The following is a 19379-nucleotide window of genomic DNA, read 5'->3' as shown; positions in this document are numbered from 1 at the left end:
TCCAGCTGTTAACTGGAGGAATTCCATCCAAACATCTGCTCTCACTAAATTCTTCCTCACCTACAGACTGTGTTCTTCACTGCTTTAAACTTGGAAATGAATGCAGTCATTGGTCTGCGTGCTGCTTTGTTCAGAGAGCTGATTGGCTGTTGACAGTGTTTGATCAGAGCGTGTCAGCCGTTACTATGGTGACCATAAAGGTGACAAAAAGGCAGAAACAGGAAGTTTTTGTGTCCAATCCTGAAGCCTGTCACCGTTCTCCTCTCACAGCTTCACTGAGAAGCTGCAGCTTTACAGGAAACACTGGATCTTTGTTTCATACTGACTGTGTTTAGTACAATACTGCTGACAGCACCACCCACTCACTCCATCACTCTACTGACCCCAGAGTCTCCAGTCTGTAGTCTGGACTCTGCTTAAGATCAGACAGCTGCTTCACATCTGGATCCTGCAGGCTGTTGTATCTCAACTCCAGCTGTCTCAGATGGGAGGGGTTGGACTTCAACGCTGCTGCCAGATAATCACAGCTGATCTCTGACAAACCACAGTGCTCCAATCTGTGTAAAGAATGAAAGATGTAAGTTTATTAGACAAAGTGTGAGCTTGAAATCATTCAGTGTTTCATCATCTGTTCAGAGCTGAAGAAGGTTCAGAATGTAGAAGTTTAGAAAATGGAAACTCCAAATAGCTGAAGCCAACAGGAAGCAGCTTCAAACAGGAAACTGTGCAGAGTTGCAGACTATATATCCTGATGCAGCCAGTTGGATTTTGGAGATTTGAATCTCTGTTCTGTGACTAAGTCCTTGAATCATTTCTTCCAGTTGGTCCAACAAGACAGACTAAGTATTGGACATGTGTTGTGGCTCCATTAGGGGAGCTTCTAAATGTGATGTGATGGCCCCTCTGGGTCTGTCAGGTCACAGCACTGAAGAGAGCTCAAACTGGGCACACAGTTGTTCCAGTCTGGACCAGAGACTCTATACTGGGACTGAGGGACTGCTTTGACTGCACCCACTGGGACTTTTTAAAGGCTCATGTTCTCACTTAGATCATCGATTTCTACTTACATTTCTTTCTGGGAAAAATGGGGATTACTTTGGAAACAGGAAGTATTTTCCCCAATAAGCAGCCCTGGATTAGTAAATCACTCCAACATGTTCTCAGGCAGAAGAAGCTGTCTTGTTATGAGGGAGAGAAGAAAAAGATTGAGGCACAGAAACTTGTTGAAAGAGAGATAAAGCAGCTAAAATCAGGTGTAAAAGTAAAGCAGAGGATGAGCTGAATAAAGGACACTCAAGGCTGGCTTGGAAAGGAATGAAGTCCATGGTGGGGATGCAGAACAAGGAGCAAAGATGAATGTGATGCTGAATCAGCAGAAGACTTGGACTCATTTGATTCCAGCTTTGATATCATTGATTTCAATGAAGAGCTTTGTGATTGTAGCAAAGGGCTGGTAGCTCTGAGAGTCCCACTGATGAGGTGTTTGTGTGGAAATCTCTTAGTGGGACCAAAGAGAGAAAAAGCCCTGGTCCTGATGCTGTGGGAGGGAAATGATTGAAGTGTGCTGTGAGGAACTGACTGGGAGATTTTCACACATTTTCCAGTCCTCCTTGGAACAACAGGAAGTTCCCAGCATATGGAAACAAAGGTTAAGTGTCCTATAGCACTCAGTGATGATGGTGCTGTGGCCCCACCAACTCCACCTCTTTGTAAAGGAACTAACCGTTATCTGAAGCTTCAAATGGAAGTAAGACTTCCTCCACTAGGTGGCAGTGTCTGATGAGAAAGTGTTAGTGGAGCTGGCCTGGAGTCAGAAACAGGAAGATGCAGGATTTGGGCTGAAATGGGGAAAAGTGGTTCGCACTAGTGCCTTAAAGCAAGAAGGTTGTAGGTTGAAGCTTGTTGGCCTTTCTGTGGAGGTTGGATGTTCTCCCACAGTCCAATGAAATGCTGCTTAGGTTCATTGGTGCTTCTAAATTGGCTGTAGGTGTGGATGTGTGAGAGTGCTTCTCTGTCTCTCTCTGTTGGCCCTGTGATGGACTGCTCACCTGTGCAGGTGGACCACGCCTCTTGCCCTATGACAGCTAGGACACAGGCTGCAGCCCTGTGAGCCTAAGCTGAATAAACAGTTAGCAAAAATGATCCATAGATGGCCTGAAATCCCCCAGTTAGCAGTTTGGTAGATAGCTATGACATGCTAATCCCATCCAGCAGCTGTATTCTACCTGTAAGCTGATCCCTGCTGAGCCAAAGCACTTTTTCATATACAAATTACAACCTTTAATAGAAACCTATTGGTCAGCATCTTATTAGCCTGCTGTTAGCTTCATTCCACAGAAAACTGAGAGAAACTAACAGAGTTGATAAAGAATAAAGAGAAATGTGCTGATTTAAAGCCTTTGAAGTGCTTCAGATGATCTCTGTCCACTTCTGTCCACTCATTCATTCATGTAAGCTTTCTAATGCAGCTTTGATCTTCACAGTCTGCTTCATGAAACTCATTCTAACCCTGAATGTCAGAGTGTTCCTCCTTCTCTTTCCCATCATTCATGCTGGCAGTGGAGGAGATTTGGATGTTGGACTGTGTTTTGGATGATGTGTGTATGTTTGTGTTGGACTGCTGTCTGTAAAGCAAACGCACATTTTGCTTTGGATTTCAGTGTCACACAGACTTTAAGGTGGAATGAAGAGTTGGAGAGTTTCACAGTGAATTATCCAGTGGAGGATTTTTCTTCTTCTTTGAAGGTTTGAAATGTGAACATTGTTCTGCTGCAGTCAATGGACTAAACCAGAGAAGAAGAAAACAGACTTTACCATGAAGATCCTCAGTGTGGATCAGTATAATATCAGCCTGATGTCTGCAGTTTAGTGTCAGCACAACTTTCACATCATATTCATCTCAGCACAACTAAAACATGCTGACTGACCTCAGAGTTTCAAGTCCACATCCTGGACTCTCCAGGAAACCACACAGATGCTTCACTCCTGGATCCTGCAGGTTGTCGTTGTAGCTCAGCTCCAGCTGTCTCAGATGGGAGGGGTTGGACTTCAGCGCTGCTGCCAGATAATCACAGCTGATCTCTGACAAACCACAGTTCTTCAATCTGTATAAAGAATGAAAGATGTAAGTTTATTAGACAAAGTGCTTGAAATCATTCAGTGTTTCATCATCTGTTCAGAGCTGAAGAAGGTTCAGAATGTAGAAGTTTAGAAAATGGAAACTCCAAACAGCTGAAGCCAACAGGAAGCAGCTTCAAACCAACACAACAAGAGAAAAAACTCTGAATGTTTCACATTAAAGTCGTACATTTCTCATAAAAACAGGAAAAAGACTTGAAAAAGTCGTGTTTTTATTTCCAGGAACCACAAGGCTTCACTTTTAAAGGTGAAGTGTGAAAGAATTCAATTCAATTCAATTTTATTTATATAGCGCCAAATCACAACAAAAGTTGCCTCAAGGCGCTTCATAGATACAGAGAAAAACCCAACAATCATATGACCCCCTATGAGAAGCACTTTGGTGACAGTGGGAAGGAAAAACTCCCTTTTAACAGGAAGAAACCTCCGGCAGAACCAGGCTCAGGGAGGGGCGGGGCCATCTGCTGTGATTGGTTGGGGTAAGAGAAGGAAGACAGGATAAAGACATGCTGTGGAAGAGAGACAGAGATTAATAACAGATATGATTCAATACAGAGAGGTCTGTTAATACATAGTGAGTGAGAAAGGTGACTGGCAAGGAAAAACTCAATGCATCATGGGAATCCCCCGGCAGCCTACACCTATTGCAGCATAACTAAGGGAGGATTCAGGGTCACCTGGTCCAGCCCTAACTATATGCTTTAGCAAAAAGGAAAGTTTGAAGCCTAATCTTAAAAGTAGAGATAGTGTCTGTCTCCTGAATCCAAACTGGAAGCTGGTTCCACAGAAGAGGGGCCTGAAAACTGAAGGCTCTCCCTCCCATTCTACTTTTAAATACTCTAGGAACAACAAGTAGGCGTGCAGTGTGAGAGCGAAGTGCTCTAATAGGGTGATATGGTACTACAAGGTCATTAAGATAAGATGGGGCCTGATTATTTAAGACCTTGTATGTGAGGAGCAGGATTTTGAATTCTGGATTTAACAGGAACCCAAAACAGGAGAAATCTGCTCTCTCTTTCTAGTCCCTGTCAGTACTCTTGCTGCAGCATTTTGGATTAACTGAAGGCTTTTCAGTGAGTTTTTTGGACATCCTGATAATAATGAATTGCAGTATTCCAGCCTGGAAGTAATAAATGCATGAACTAGTTTTTCAGCGTCACTCTGAGACAGGATATTTCTAATTTTAGAGATGTTGCGCAAATGGAAGAACGCAGTCTTACATATTTGTTTAATATGTGCGTTGAAGGACATATCCTGGTCAAAAATGACTCCAAGGTTCCTCACAGTGTTACTGGAGGCCAAGGTAATGCCATCCAGAGTAAGAATCTGGTTAGATACCATATTTCTAAGATTTTCAGGGCCGAGTACAATAAACTCAGTTTGATCTGAATTAAGAAGCAGAAAGTTAGCGGCCATCCAGGTCTTTATGTCTTTAAGACATTCCTGCAGTTTAACTCATTGGTGTGTGTTATCTGGCTTCATGGACAGATAGAGCTGGGTGTCATCTGCATAGCAGTGTAAATGTATGCTATGTCTTCTAATGATGCTGCCTAAGGGAAGCATGTATAATGTAAACAGAATTGGTCCTAGCACTGAACCCTGTGGAACTCCATAATTAACCTCAGTGTGTGAAGAGGACTCTCCATTTACATGCACAAACTGGAGTCTATTAGATAGATATGATACAAACCACTGCAGCACAGTACCTGTAATACCTACAGCATGTTCTAATCACTCTAATAGGATATTATGGTCGACAGTATCGAATGCTGCACTGAGGTCTAGCAGGACAAGCACAGAGATGAGTCCACTGTCAGAGGCCATAAGAAGATCATTTGTAACCTTCACTAAAGCTGTTTCTGTGCTGTGATGAACTCTGAAACCTGACTGAAACTCTTCAAATAAGCCATTCCTCTGCAGATGATCTGTTAGCTGTTTGACAACCACTCTTTCAAGGATGTTTGATATGAAAGGAAGGTTGGAGATTGGCCTATAATTAGCTAAGACTGCTGGGTCTAGAGATGGCTTTTTGAGTAAAGGTTTAACTGCAGCCACCTTGAAGGCCTGTGGTACATAGCCGATTATTAGAGATAGGTTGATCATATATAAGATCGAAGAATTAATTAATGGCAGGACTTCTTTGAGCAGTTTTGTAGGAATGGGGTCTAAAAGACACGTTGATGGTTTGGAGGAAGTAATTATTGAAGTTAACTCAGAAAGATCAATTGGAGAAAAAGAGTCTAACTTAACATCAATGGTACTAAGAGTAGCTGTAGATAATATTACATCTGTGGGATGATTGTTGGTAATTTTGTCTCTAATGACAAAACTTTATTTGTGAAGAAGTTCATGAAGTCATTACTAGTTAACGTTAAAGGGATGGTTGGCTCAACAGAGCTCTGACTATTTGTCAGCCTGGCTACAGTGCTGAAGAGAAACCTGGGGTTGTTCTTATTTTCTTCAATCAGTGATGAGTAGTAAGCTGTTCTGGCTTTGCGGAGGGCTTTCTTATAAAGCAACAAACTATTTCTCCAGGCTAAATGATGATCCTCTAAATTTGTGACACGCCATTTCCTCTCCAGATTACGAGTCATCTGCTTTAGGGTACGTGTTTGAGAATTATACCACGGAGTCAGGTACTTCTGATTAGAGACCTTAGTTTTCACAGGAGCTACAGTATCCAGAGTTGTATGTAGTGAGAAGGTAAAATTATTAACAAGATGATCGACCTCTGTTGGGAAAGAAATGGACATATTTGAAGTCCAACACCTTTTTCCAGTCACATTATTAAAGCAGACAAACTACAAGCTCATTTTCATTCCAACAAGTCATCTTCTGACCTGGACTAACAACACTGGTCTCTATGTGCAGCTGGCTGTGAGACCAGTGCTCAGGGAGCGTCTACAAAGTGCAATACTGAAAGAACATCACACACTCATTTGCTTCCAGCACTTTCACACAAACATCTACTGTCATTATTGTCACCAAACTCTGTGGATCCTTTATTGCAAATTAAAATGGGATCAAATGGTCAGACAAAAGAGGGCTATGAGGAAATATGATGAAATGTTGTGTATTAGCAGCAAGTTATTGAATCTTTTTCCCCAGAAACCAAACAAAATGATTGACAAACATCTTTTTACAAACTCAGTGTTGGACTTGGATCAGCAGGATAAGCTGATGTTTGAAGGCATTTGAGTCTCGCTGTATGAGAGTCCAGTTATTACTCAATATTTATGGATGATGTTCTTTCAGTGTTGATCTTTGTAGACGCTCCCTGAACCTCACAGCCAGCTGCACATGGACCAGCTGACATTACCCAGCATTAGAGGCGGCTGTAAAAAAATGGATTTTCCTATTTAAATGGTTTTAATTTGAATAAAGCGATGTTGATTCATTCAATCCTGAATCAATGTTTAATATAAATGTATTTTGCCAGAATCTCAGGTTAAAGCTCCCAAAAGTATTTCAACAACAACCAAACAGATAAAACAGTAAATGAGAGCAGCTAAACACACAAAGATGGAAACACAGAGCGTGGATCGTTCACTCGACGGCACGTACACGGACACGCCGTCGGGGCTGAAAGTGGACAGCTCACAGATCCTGAAGCTGCAGGTTTCATCTGTCTCCAACCAAAACTGAGTGAACCAGCAGCAAAAGAAGATCCAAACTACGCTTCACGTTTGATGAACATCGTCATGAATTCTCTCTGACTTTGACGTTTACTTCCTGCACAGCTCTCTCTCTCTCAGTGTACTTCAAGAACAGTTTACCTTCAAAAATCTGTTTTCTGCATCATTCACTGCTTATTACGCACCAGTCTGCTGTTGTGTTCACTGCTGTCGGCCTCTGAAAACAAAGCCTCATTTCTGCTGTTCAATACTGAAGAAATTTAAACCTTTTAAAATGATGACAGATTACAAACTCTCAGCTGTGTCTGTAATCAAACCTCTGTAACTTTGCTTCACTTCAGCAGCATCAGCTCATGTTCACATGTTGATTCATGGTTTGCTTCAGTTTTTGATCGACTGCAGAAGATTTTGAAGGTTATCTGCTATAAAAAGCCAGAAGAGGAAAATCTGCTTCATGTGTTTCTGTTTGATCCTCAGTGACTTTGACACAAAGGCCTCTGCTGTGATGATCACACCTCTGATCAAGTCTCACAGTGTCAGCTTTGTTTTTATACATATGGATAAGTGCTGATAAATGATCAGAGTTATAATATTTCCCACTGTCTGCTGTGTGCCGTGACCTTTGACCTGCTAAAGACAGTCAGCTGTGGATTATTCATTGTTGTGTCTGATACTTAGAACTGTGAGGAAGAAGCTACACAGTTAATCAGGGTCCCCTCTCTCTGAATCAGGAAAGGTGGGCAGGCCGCGTGTGGGCCGCGGGCCATACGTTGAGTATCACTGTTTGAAATGTGAACATTGTTCTGCTGCAGTCAATGGACTAAACCAGAGAAGAAGAAAACAGACTTTACCATGAAGATCCTCAGTGTGGATCAGTATAATATCAGCCTGATGGCTGCAGTTTAGTGTCAGCACAACTTTCACATCATATTCATCTCAGCACAACTAAAACATGCTGACTGACCCCAGAGTTTCAAGTTTACATCCTGGACTCTCCAGGAAACCACACAGATGCTTCACTCCTGAATCCTGCAGGTTGTCGTTGTAGCTCAGGACCAGCTGTCTCAGATGGGAGGGTTTGGACTTCAGTGCTGCTGCCAGATAATCACAGCTGATCTCTGACAAACCACAGCTCTCCAATCTGTATAAAGAATGAAAGATGTAAGTTTATTAGACAAAGTGTGAGCTTGAAATCATTCAGTGTTTCATCATCTGTTCAGAGCTGAAGAAGGTTCAGAATGTAGAAGTTTAGAAAATGGAAACTCCAAACAGCTGAAGCCAACAGGAAGCAGCTTCAAACAGGAAACTGTGCAGAGTTTCAGACTATATGTCCTGATGCAGCCAGTTGGATTTTGGAGATTTGAATCTCTGTTCTGTGACTAAGTCCTTGAATCATTTCTTCCAGTTGGTCCAACAAGACAGACTAAGTATTGGACATGTGTTGTGGCTCCATTAGGGGAGCTTCTAAATGTGATGTGATGGCCCCTCTGGGTCTGTCAGGTCACAGCACTGAAGAGAGCTCAAACTGGGCACACAGTTGTTCCAGTCTGGACCAAAGACTCTATACTGGGACTGAGGGACTGCTTTGACTGCACCCACTGGGACTTTTTAAAGGCTCATGTTCTCACTTAGATCATCGATTTCTACTGACATTTCTTTCTGGGAAAAATGGGGATTACTTTGGAAACAGGAAGTATTTTCCCCAATAAGCAGCCCTGGATTAGTAAATCACTCCAACATGTTCTCAGGCAGAAGAAGCTGTCTTGTTATGAGGGAGAGAAGAAAAAGATTGAGGCACAGAAACTTGTTGAAAGAGAGATAAAGCAGCTAAAATCAGGTGTAAAAGTAAAGCAGAGGATGAGCTGAATAAAGGACACTCAAGGCTGGCTTGGAAAGGAATGAAGTCCATGGTGGGGATGCAGAACAAGGAGCAAAGATGAATGTGATGCTGAATCAGCAGAAGACTTGGACTCATTTGATTCCAGCTTTGATATCATTGATTTCAATGAAGAGCTTTGTGATTGTAGCAAAGGGCTGGTAGCTCTGAGAGTCCCACTGATGAGGTGTTTGTGTGGAAATCTCTTAGTGGGACCAAAGAGAGAAAAAGCCCTGGTCCTGATGCTGTGGGAGGGAAATGATTGAAGTGTGCTGTGAGGAACTGACTGGGAGATTTTCACACATTTTCCAGTCCTCCTTGGAACAACAGGAAGTTCCCAGGATATGGAAACAAAGGTTAAGTGTCCTATGGCACTCAGTGATGATGGTGCTGTGGCCCCACCACCTCCACCTCTTTGTAAAGGAACTAACTGGAATCTGAAGCTTCAAATGGAACTAAGACTTCCTCCACTAGGTGGCAGTGTCTGATGAGAAAGTGTTAGTGGAGCTGGCCTGGAGTCAGAAACAGGAAGATGCAGGATTTGGGCTGAAATGGGGAAAAGTGGTTCGCACTAGTGCCTTAAAGCAAGAAGGTTGTAGGTTGAAGCTTGTTGGCCTTTCTGTGGAGGTTGGATGTTCTCCCACAGTCCAATGAAATGCTGCTTAGGTTCATTGGTGCTTCTAAATTGGCTGTAGGTGTGGATGTGAGAGAGTGCTTCTCTGTCTCTCTCTGTTGGCCCTGTGATGGACTGCTCACCTGTGCAGGTGGACCACGCCTCTTGCCCTATGACAGCTAGGGCACAGGCTGCAGCCCTGTGAGCCTAAGCTGAATAAACAGTTAGCAAAAATGATCCATAGATGGCCTGAAATCCCCCAGTTAGCAGTTTGGTAGATAGCTATGACATGCTAATCCCATCCAGCAGCTGTATTCTACCTGTAAGCTGATCCCTGCTGAGCCAAAGCACTTTTTCATATACAAATTACAACCTTTAATAGAAACCTATTGGTCAGCATCTCATTAGCCTGCTGTTAGCTTCATTCCACAGAAAACTGAGAGAAACTAACAGAGTTGATAAAGAATAAAGAGAAATGTGCTGATTTAAAGCCATTGAAGTGCTTCAGATGATCTCTGTCCACTTCTGTCCACTCATTCATTCATGTAAGCTTTCTAATGCAGCTTTGATCTTCACAGTCTGCTTCATGAAACTCATTCTAACCCTGAATGTCAGAGTGTTCCTCCTTCTCTTTCCCATCATTCATGCTGGCAGTGGAGGAGATTTGGATGTTGGACTGTGTTTTGGATGATGTGTGTATGTTTGTGTTGGACTGCTGTCTGTAAAGCAAACGCACATTTTGCTTTGGATTTCAGTGTCACACAGACTTTAAGGTGGAATGAAGAGATGGAGAGTTTCACAGTGAATTATCCAGTGGAGGATTTTTCTTCTTCTTTGAAGGTTTGAAATGTGAACATTGTTCTGCTGCAGTCAATGGACTAAACCAGAGAAGAAGAAAACAGACTTTACCATGAAGATCCTCAGTGTGGATCAGTATAATATCAGCCTGATATCTGCAGTTTAGTGTCAGCACAACTTTCACATCATATTCATCTCAGCACAACTAAAACATGCTGACTGACCTCAGAGTTTCAAGTCCACATCCTGGACTCTCCAGGAAACCACACAGATGCTTCACTCCTCGATTCTGCAGGTTGTAGTTGGAGCTCAGCTCCAGCTGTCTCAGATGGGAGGGGTTGGACTTCAGTGCTGCTGCCAGATAATCACAGCTGATCTCTGACAAACCACAGCTCTCCAATCTGTATAAAGAATGAAAGATGTAAGTTTATTAGACAAAGTGCTTGAAATCATTCAGTGTTTCATCATCTGTTCAGAGCTGAAGAAGGTTCAGAATGTAGAAGTTTAGAAAATGGAAACTCCAAACAGCTGAAGCCAACAGGAAGCAGCTTCAAACAAACACAACAAGAGAAAAAACTCTGAATGTTTCACATTAAAGTCGTACATTTCTCATAAAAACAGGACAAAGACTTGAAAAAGTCGTGTTTTTCCTTCCAGGAACCACAAGGCTTCACTTTTAAAGGTGAAGTGTGAAAGAAATGGACATATTTGAAGTCCAACACCTTTTTCCAGTCACATTATTAAAGCAGACAAACTACAAGCTCATTTTCATTCCAACAAGTCATCTTCTGACCTGGACTAACAACACTGGTCTCTATGTGCAGCTGGCTGTGAGACCAGTGCTCAGGGAGCGTCTACAAAGTGCAACACTGAAAGAACATCACACACTCATTTGCTTCCATCATCCAACCTGAAGAGGAAACAGAGACGGCTCCCCTTCAAAGTAAAAGCTGCTCCTTTTGGACACAGTATCAAAGAAAGTCTACAGTATAACATAGAAAAGACAGAACAAAGTTTTGGTTGTTTTTAAATTGTGCAGAAATGAAACTACACTAAGCTCAATTATGTGACAGACATTTCATCCCATGTCAGTTTGGCCTCATCCTGGGCCGGATTATCCAGCACACACTCTGACCACAGGCCCAGGGGCCACGCACAGCTGGGCTCCATCCAAGAGACAGGAAACAAACCAACACAATAAGAAAAAGCACCATGTGATCTTCTTACATCTTCAAGACAAACATAGTAAAAACATGAGCATATTTGTTTCCTGATAAAATGATGTGACAGGTAGAACAGAGTAAAGTGGTGGTGTTACAGCCTTTCTCCCCTCTGCTGCCGAGGCTGTTAGTCTCTCCCAAACTCAGCTACAGGACTTCCACATGAATGAAAGCAGCAGAAGTGGCTTTACAAATGAAAGAGGAAGAGGAGAAGAAGAGGAGAGGGAGGCCACCCTGACCATCACTCCAGCTGAAAACATCACACTTCCATTAAAGTTGGTGAGAAAATGTTGAGCAGGATGAGCTGCTGGCTAATCTGGAGGCTGTAGCAGCAGCTCACAGTCACCGTGGATTTCCACTCATGAAAAAGCTCTGGCTGCTTCATTTCTCATCTCATATCAGAGACTTTAAAGCTTCACTGAAGCTGTACTGTGATGCTTCCATATTCCAGTGAGGCCTCCATAATGATTTCAGCTGTTCTGTACACACTGTGTGCCCTGTATGGCTCAAAGTCTCTGCAGCCTGTTTTTATCTGCTATCATCAGATCTTCATCATCCTCATTCACATCCCTCACACACTCTACAGCCTCATCAGCACTGACTTCATCTTCACTGACTGATGGAGCACAACATGAACCTGTGGAGGCTGAAACACTGTCCTGTCAAACATCTCCCCGTCACCACTCCACTTCTGTCAGCCTTTAAATGAACCCTGCTCAAGTCTGTCACTTCTGTTTGGAGCCAAAAGGAAAAACTGTTGTTCAGTCGTTTGGAAAGACAACATTTCTGAAAGCACTCAAACTTCTTCACATTTGTCTTCAGACACATCCTGAACATTTAGGAACTAAAGAAAGTTTCAAACATCAATCAAAGACCTGAAATATAGAAAAACAACAACAGCCGCAGTCAGTGAACTCACCCCAGAGTCTCCAGTCGACAGTTTGGACTCTCCAGTCCAGCACACAGAAGCTTCACACCTGAATCCTGGAGGCTGAGGTTTAAACTCATGTCCAGCTCTGTCAGATGGGAGGGGTTGGACTTCAGAGCTGAGGCCACAACTTCACAGTGAGTCTCTGAGAGTCCACACTGAGTCAGTCTGTGATGAAAGAAAATATAAAATGTGTTATTATACAGACACAGACTGAATGTATATGAAGACAAAACAGAGTGAGGTCATAATCTGATGAATCTGCTCTTCACATCTGTGCTTCAGCTCCTCTTACTGTGTTTGACATGACACAACGATTGAGTCTCTCTCAGACCTGCAGACTTTTAATGAGAATCTTTGTTTGGCTTTAATCTGCAGATGAAGGAGGAAGATGGTGTCACATTTAGGCTTCCATAATGTCCACAGTCTGTCACTGAGATCTGATCCAGAGTCAGAGTGAAGACACACATTTGGACTGTTTCCTGTTTTGACTCCAGAACATTTTGAATGAGTTCAGCTCAGTGAAGAGTTCCAGCTGGAAAGATGATCTCTGTTTGCTACCTGCTGTCAGGTACGACTGTTCACGTCCACACGCAGGAAAAACCTGCTGACTGTTACCAAACGGAGCAGAAATCTCATCACTGGACAATAATGATGAATGAACTCAGAGCTGCTGATATCAGATCTGATTTCAGGAACTAAACACAGAAATGATTGGCTCATTTTAGCTTTCTGAGCCATTATCTGCTGGTGTGTCGCTAGTTGGCAGAAAATGATTTGTATTCCTGTTCAGGGCTTCAGTGTTTATGAGTCCAGATCCAGGTGACAGCAAGTCAAAATGATGTCACCTGTCTGTGTCCAGCAGCAGCCTGTATTCACTTTGAATATTGTTATCACCTGACATGGATCAGTTTGTCTTTGATTGGTTTGTAAATGTCACTGTTTCCATTGGACCTGAGTGACGGTACAAAGACAGAGAGGGAGAGAAAGGAGAGAGAGGATGGAGACAGCAAAGAGAGAGCAAACACACACAGGTGAGAGTGGACAGGTGACCAAGGTCAGCAACCAATCAGAGAGCTTCTGTTTGAGCCACAGTCACTGATGATGACTGCACATAACCATCAGTGTGTTACTCTGATATCAAATATGGATGCTGCTCTTATAATAATGATCATCAGATGATATTATTGTTATTTTGTAGCTGAATACGATGTTTGTGTGATTATCAGTGAAAGCAGCAGTGAGGAGGATGGAGAGAGAGAGAGGACAGAGGGGGAAGTTAGAAACACTAAAAGGATTTTTCATGGATTTCATGGATGATTTGAGTGATTTCCAGCAGGACACTTAAACATGTCAGTGGACGTCCTGAAGAACATATTCACTGATATGAAACGTGTCATTGAACAGGATCAATATCAGTGGAAACATGGTGGAAACAGCTGTGACTGCATGGATGTGACACACTTCAAATCTGTTCTCCACTCTTGGATTTGGGATCCATGGAGCTGCTGCTGAGTCTGTACGATAAAGGATGGTGTGGAAGGTTGCAGCGTACGGACACAAACACTTTGTGGTTACAATCTGATTTTATTTTCAACATTAAACTACTAACCTACAGTGATCAATGATGTTAATGATCACATCTGGACTCACCCAGCCTTTCTGCAGTTCCTCACAGCTGGAATCAGTCTCAGTCGTCCCTGCACTGATGTGTTGTACTTCTGCAGGTCCAACTCATCCAGAACCTCCTCTGACATCTGCAGCATGAAGGCCAGAGCTGAGCACTGGATGTCAGAGAGTTTCTTCTCTGATTTGTTCTCTGACTTCAGGAACTCTTGGATCTCCTGATGTACTGAGAGGTCGTTCATCTCCATCAGACAGTGGAAGATGTTGATGCTTCTGTCAGGAGAGATTTTATTACTGTTCATCTTCTTCAGGTTGTTGATGACTCTCTGGATGGTTCCTGGACCGTTCTCTGTCTGACCCAGCAGACCTACTAAGAGTCTCTGGTTGGACTCCAGACAGAGGCCATGAAGGAAGCGAACAAAAAGGTCCAGGTGGCCATTTTTACTCTGGAGGGATTTCTCCATGACTTTAGCCAAAAAGGCATCCATTGATGGGAAGCTATAAGACTTGAACATGTTCTTCCCTATAAAACCTTCTACCACCTTTGTCTTCCTGTTGGTGTGACAGTGGAACATGTAGACTGCAGCCAGAAACTCCTGGATGCTCAGATGAACAAAGCAGTAGACTGGTTTCTGGAAGATCACACACTCTCTTTTGAAGATCTCTGTACAAACTCCTGAGTACACCGAGGCCTCTGTCACATCCAGACCACACTGCTTCAGGTCTTCTTGGTAGAACATGATGTTTCCTTTCTCCAGATGTTCAAACGCCAGCCTCCCCAGCTTCAGAAGAACTTTCCTGTCAGCCTCCGTCAGCTCCTGTGGACTCGTCTCATGCCCCTCGTGGTACTTGTTCTTCTTCCTCTTTGTCTGAACCAGCAGGAAGTGTGAGTACATGTCAGTCAGGGTCTTGGGCAGCTCTCCTCTCTGCTCTGTAGTCAACATGTGCTCCAGAACTGTAGCAGTGATCCAGCAGAAGACTGGGATTCTACACATGATGTGGAGGCTCCTGGATGTCTTCATGTGGGAGATGATTCTACTGGACAGCTCTTCATCACTGAATCTCCTCCTGAAGTACTCCTCCTTCTGGGCGTCAGTGAAGCCTCGTACTTCTGTTAGCCTGTCAACACATGTAGGAGGGATCTGATTGGCTGCTGCAGGTCGGGAAGTTATCCAGACGAGAGCCGAGGGAAGCAGATTCCCCTGGATGAGGTTTGTCAGCAGCTGGCTGACTGATGACTTCTGTGTGACATCAGACAGCAGCTTCCTGTTGGTGAAATCCAATGAAAGTCTGCTTTCATCCAGGCCGTCAAAGATGAACAAAAGCTGAGAGACAGCCAGCTTCTCTGCTGTGACCTTCTGTAATGTTGGATGGAAAACATGGAGCAGCTCCAGAAGACTGTACTGCTCATCTCTGATCAGGTTCAGCTCCCTGAATGAAAGCAGAACCACCACACTGACATGTTGGTTCTCCAAGCCCTCTGCCCAGTCCAGAGTGAACTTCTGCACTGAGAAGGTTTTTCCAACACCAGCCACGCCGTTGGTCAGAACCACTCTGATGGGTCTCTGTTGGTCAGGTAAGGCTTTAAAGATGTCCTGGCACCTGATTGGAGCGTCATGGAGGGCGTCCATCTTGGAAGCTGTCTCCAGCTGCCTCACCTCATGTTGGGTATGAACCTCTTCACTCTGTCCCTCTGTGATGTAGAGCTCAGTGTAGATGGTGTTGAGGAGGGTTCTACTTCCTGTTTCATCACTTCCTGTTTCATCACTTCCTTCAGTCACACGTTCACATCTCCTCCTCAGACTGATCTTATGTTCATCTAAAACCTCCTGCAGACCAACATCTGCTGAAAGAAAGAAAAACAATGAGACTAAAGAGAAAGAAAACTCTTCAATGTCTGAACAACACAAGAAGTCCAGTTTTCAGAAATGAGTCCATCAGCAGACAGATGTTCAGTCTTACTTTGTACACAGCTGCTCTGACTGGCTGTCTGCAGTCCAGCTGTGGTTCTGGATCTTTCTCCACACTGTGCAGAAGCTCTGATGGTGACACAGAAAAGTCAAAGTGGAGATACTTCTGTCCACCTTTGATTAGACTCATTATAAAAAGGAAAAAAAGTTTGAACACAGTCATGTTTCCAGTTCACTGACTTACATTTATTCCATGGACACTCACTCTAACCTGAAGCACAGCTACAACCCAACATTGTTGAGGCCTCATCTCCTCCTTTCCTGACTGTAGAGGTTAAATATGCAACAACCAACAAATAAAAGAATTTGGTTCATTTCAAAGAAATTCACACGGTGACCAAGTAAAGTAACCGTAGTAAAGGAGACAACATCCCGTTGATGGTGGGATTATTTGAAAGATTTGCTTTAGTCACGTCACCAAATGCAGTTGAAGCACCCGTGGATCCATGTTTGACCATTCTACCACTCTGAGCTCTGCTTTTTAATCATTTTATTATTATCATCATTCATTTATTCATTCTTTGGAGGGGGGCTATTTCCTAATGCCGCCCTAATAAGGTGATGTTCAAGGGGAAATAGAACAGAAACTCTTTCAGTGTTGTTCATTAATAAATTAACAGATAAACTGTGAAGAAGAAACAAACTGAGATTTAAAGGAGAGAGTGAGAAACTTGATCATCCATCCTCATAATACATGTTTATGAGTATCTGCTGTGACCATACTGCAGTAATAACTACAAGTCTACATTTCTGTGACTGTTGATCAATCACAGCAGGAATCTGAGCTCATCTCTGCACACAGAGCAGCTTCAGCTCTGGGATAAACTGCTCGCTTCACGTCCTTCTCAGCTCACAGACACTCATCCTGATATTTTCCTTTAACATTTGATGGTATGATTCATCTGAGTTTACACTTTACCTGCATAAATACAGAAAAACAGACCCAAACACCAGAAACCACCAGTTTCACCATGTAGAATATATTGTTGTTTCCTTGCTTTTAATTCAGAGAAAAACTCTGATTTAGATTTTCTCTGTTCTCTTTGCCACAGCCCATCCCAGCAGCAGCTGAAGCAGCTGACTGTCACAACACTGAACAACACTTTAGGAGGAATTTCAGAGGTCAGTAAAGCTCCAGTTTCAACATCAGTTAATTAATCATAGTTCATCATAAATGTTAACCTGGCTGGCACACATGTTAATGTTAGCCATTTAAATATTAGCAGTTAGCTGAGGCCACGAGAAGAAGAGGCCCTAGAAGAACAATGGATGATAACATTAGATTTTCAAGACTAGGCAGAGACGTGTTTTCCTTTACTGTCTCTCACAGAGGAGGGAGCAGATACCAGACGAGGTCACGGAGGTACGGGGAAGATTCGCAGCAGACAGCAAGACTGCCACGTCCATGCGAGAGAGCGATGGCTACGATAATCTCTGTTTTTGTCTCACTATATAATGTTGTACAGCCCATTTGAGGGTTATCCTCTCTGTGAACCAGATGCTTGATTTCACACAGAGGTCCACCAACTCAATTTGATCAGTTATGGGACGATTTACCTCGACAGGCTCCTTCACTCGCTGCTTTTAAACCTCCTTTAAAACACACTTTTACTCCCTGACCTTTGACCCAGTGTGACATGTTGACTCACTACCTCAGACAGCTTAAAAATAGTCTTTTTGTTTTTTGGTGCTGCCTAAAAGAACCGTAAAATATCTGTCCTATATACAGTTATGTTCATATATTTTTGTACTACATCAGGAAACTCAAAAATATAGTTTGTAATATTTTAATCCTTATTTTTAAAACTGTTTTTGTCATTTTTCTTCTCCCATTGCATCAAAAATCATTATTTACACTGAATAAATGAGTCAGCAGCTCTCTTACTTTGTTGCTGCAGGTTCATTACTGAACTCTGGAGGTTTTCCTTTGGACCGGTCACTCCTCACAGACACACAGCTGGATGCTGCAGATCCTGCTCCATCCTTTTCCTCCATCTTCTTGATGTCAGGGTGCAGTTAGTCTGAGAGGCAAACACACACACTCAGAGGTGCTGTTGTACTGGAAGCATCACACTGACGGGTTTCTAAAGTTCTCATTGATCATTTCATGGAGTTTCTGTGGTAAACACTGTCCTGTGACGTATGTGTTATGGTGAGGGTCATGAGGGCGAACCAGCCCCACTCCTTACTCCTCATATTTCAGCCTGAAGCACAATAACAGCCTAAACCTAACCAGGAGGCTGTAACCTCAAAGGGACTTCATGGTTAGAAATAAAGGTTCAATGAAATGAAGCAGATCATAAAAACACGAGTTCCAACTTTAAAAGAAGCATCCACACGATGACGGCACAGCAGAGGAGCACTTTCTCTAACACACTGATTCAGTTCCACTGACACAAGGACACACACACACAAGCCTTTATAAGAAACAACACAATCATCTGCGCTTGACTTGTCAATCCAAGTCCTTAGCCCATGAGCCCGCGGTATCACACCACAGATATTCCCTTACTTTGAAAAAATAAAGCCAGTTTTCAGAACAGACCTGATGTTTATGCTACAGCCTGTTTACCAATATAATCAATATCAGATATCAGAGCAACAGAAACCTCGGTGATCAGGACGCTGGGACTGAGAACAGGAAGTGGCTCAAACGTCACACTTTCATAACGTCACCCTGAACTCCACTCACGGAGTTTCTGTCGCCATTGTAGTTTTTAAAGCCCCGTGATAAAGGCGGGTCTTTCTGTGAATTCGCACGCTCATTGGCTAATAACTTGAGATTGACAAGTCGTTATCCAATGAGCGTGCGGGAACTTCCGACATAAAGTTGTTTCCTTTGAAAAACCAAAGTCTGATTATTTTTGCCTCCACTGACGGAGCCTGTTGTTCCCGCCACAGAGACAGTAACGTCAGAGCGGTGTTAACACTCACCCTGCCTCAGCACAGCTCTCACTCTCCTCCTGCTCTCTCAGCTAAACGGAGGCTCAGCTAAACTCACTTCCTCTCTACTTACAGGAAACCAGCGCTCAGAGGAGCCGACCGGCCTCACATTTCACCCACAGACACGAACAGCGTGGAATTATTTTATGTCATAAGAAGAAACATATTCATGTTAACACTCACCACCTTCCTGCTGCTGCTGCTCTGAACGGAGGCTCAATACTTTCACTTTCACTGCTGCTCCCTAAACACAGAGGATGCTGGGACTTGTAGTTTTGTCCTTCCGGTGCGGTCTTCCTCTTTGTTTGTTTGTGTTCAAGTTATTTCAATCATGTAAACATCAACAGAACACGTGAAGCCACACAGAGTTTGTATGTCGAGGTGGGTAGGCGGGTTTGGGGAGGGGTCAGAGGGAAGAGGTCTCTCAGTCTTGACAATCCACATTGATGGCACAAGAGCATCTGGCTGCAGCCATTAGGCAAGGGTGTGGAAGCTCTCCGTTGTTATTTGAATTGAATTTTGAATTGAAATATTTATTTCAGTCAACAACAACAACAACAGATTATAATTTTACATAAAAGTACCCAAACAGTAACCGAAAAAGGAATAGGCTGAAGCCTTATGGCTTATAA

At 43.2% G+C, this 19379-nt stretch overlaps 1 protein-coding gene across 2 annotated transcripts; it reads right to left on the bottom strand.

Moving 5' to 3' along the window:
- Window positions 1-754: 754 nt before the first annotated feature.
- Window positions 755-19062, bottom strand: LOC146493876 (protein NLRC3-like). 2 transcript variants are annotated; one of them, XM_085149688.1, is made up of 7 exons: window positions 18931-19062; window positions 17690-17825; window positions 15797-15873; window positions 13862-15680; window positions 12200-12376; window positions 10285-10461; window positions 755-3104 (listed from the first exon to the last, which is right to left on the bottom strand). In XM_085149688.1, exons 2-7 carry the CDS (start codon window positions 17797-17799, stop codon window positions 2909-2911), a joined length of 2556 nt encoding a protein of 851 aa, XP_085005814.1. In that variant the 5' UTR covers window positions 17800-17825; window positions 18931-19062; the 3' UTR covers window positions 755-2908. The 2 variants fall into 2 exon arrangements, with proteins under 2 accessions (XP_085005814.1, XP_085005815.1); XM_085149689.1 differs by lacking the exon at window positions 10285-10461 and having other exon boundaries at window positions 18931-19061.
- Window positions 19063-19379: the final 317 nt, after the last annotated feature.

The sequence above is a fragment of the Neolamprologus multifasciatus genome, chromosome 22 (genome assembly GCF_963576455.1).
Source record: "Neolamprologus multifasciatus chromosome 22, fNeoMul1.2, whole genome shotgun sequence".
In the NCBI taxonomy this organism is placed as follows: domain Eukaryota; kingdom Metazoa; phylum Chordata; class Actinopteri; order Cichliformes; family Cichlidae; genus Neolamprologus; species Neolamprologus multifasciatus.
This window is presented reverse-complemented; position numbering and strand designations above follow the sequence as displayed.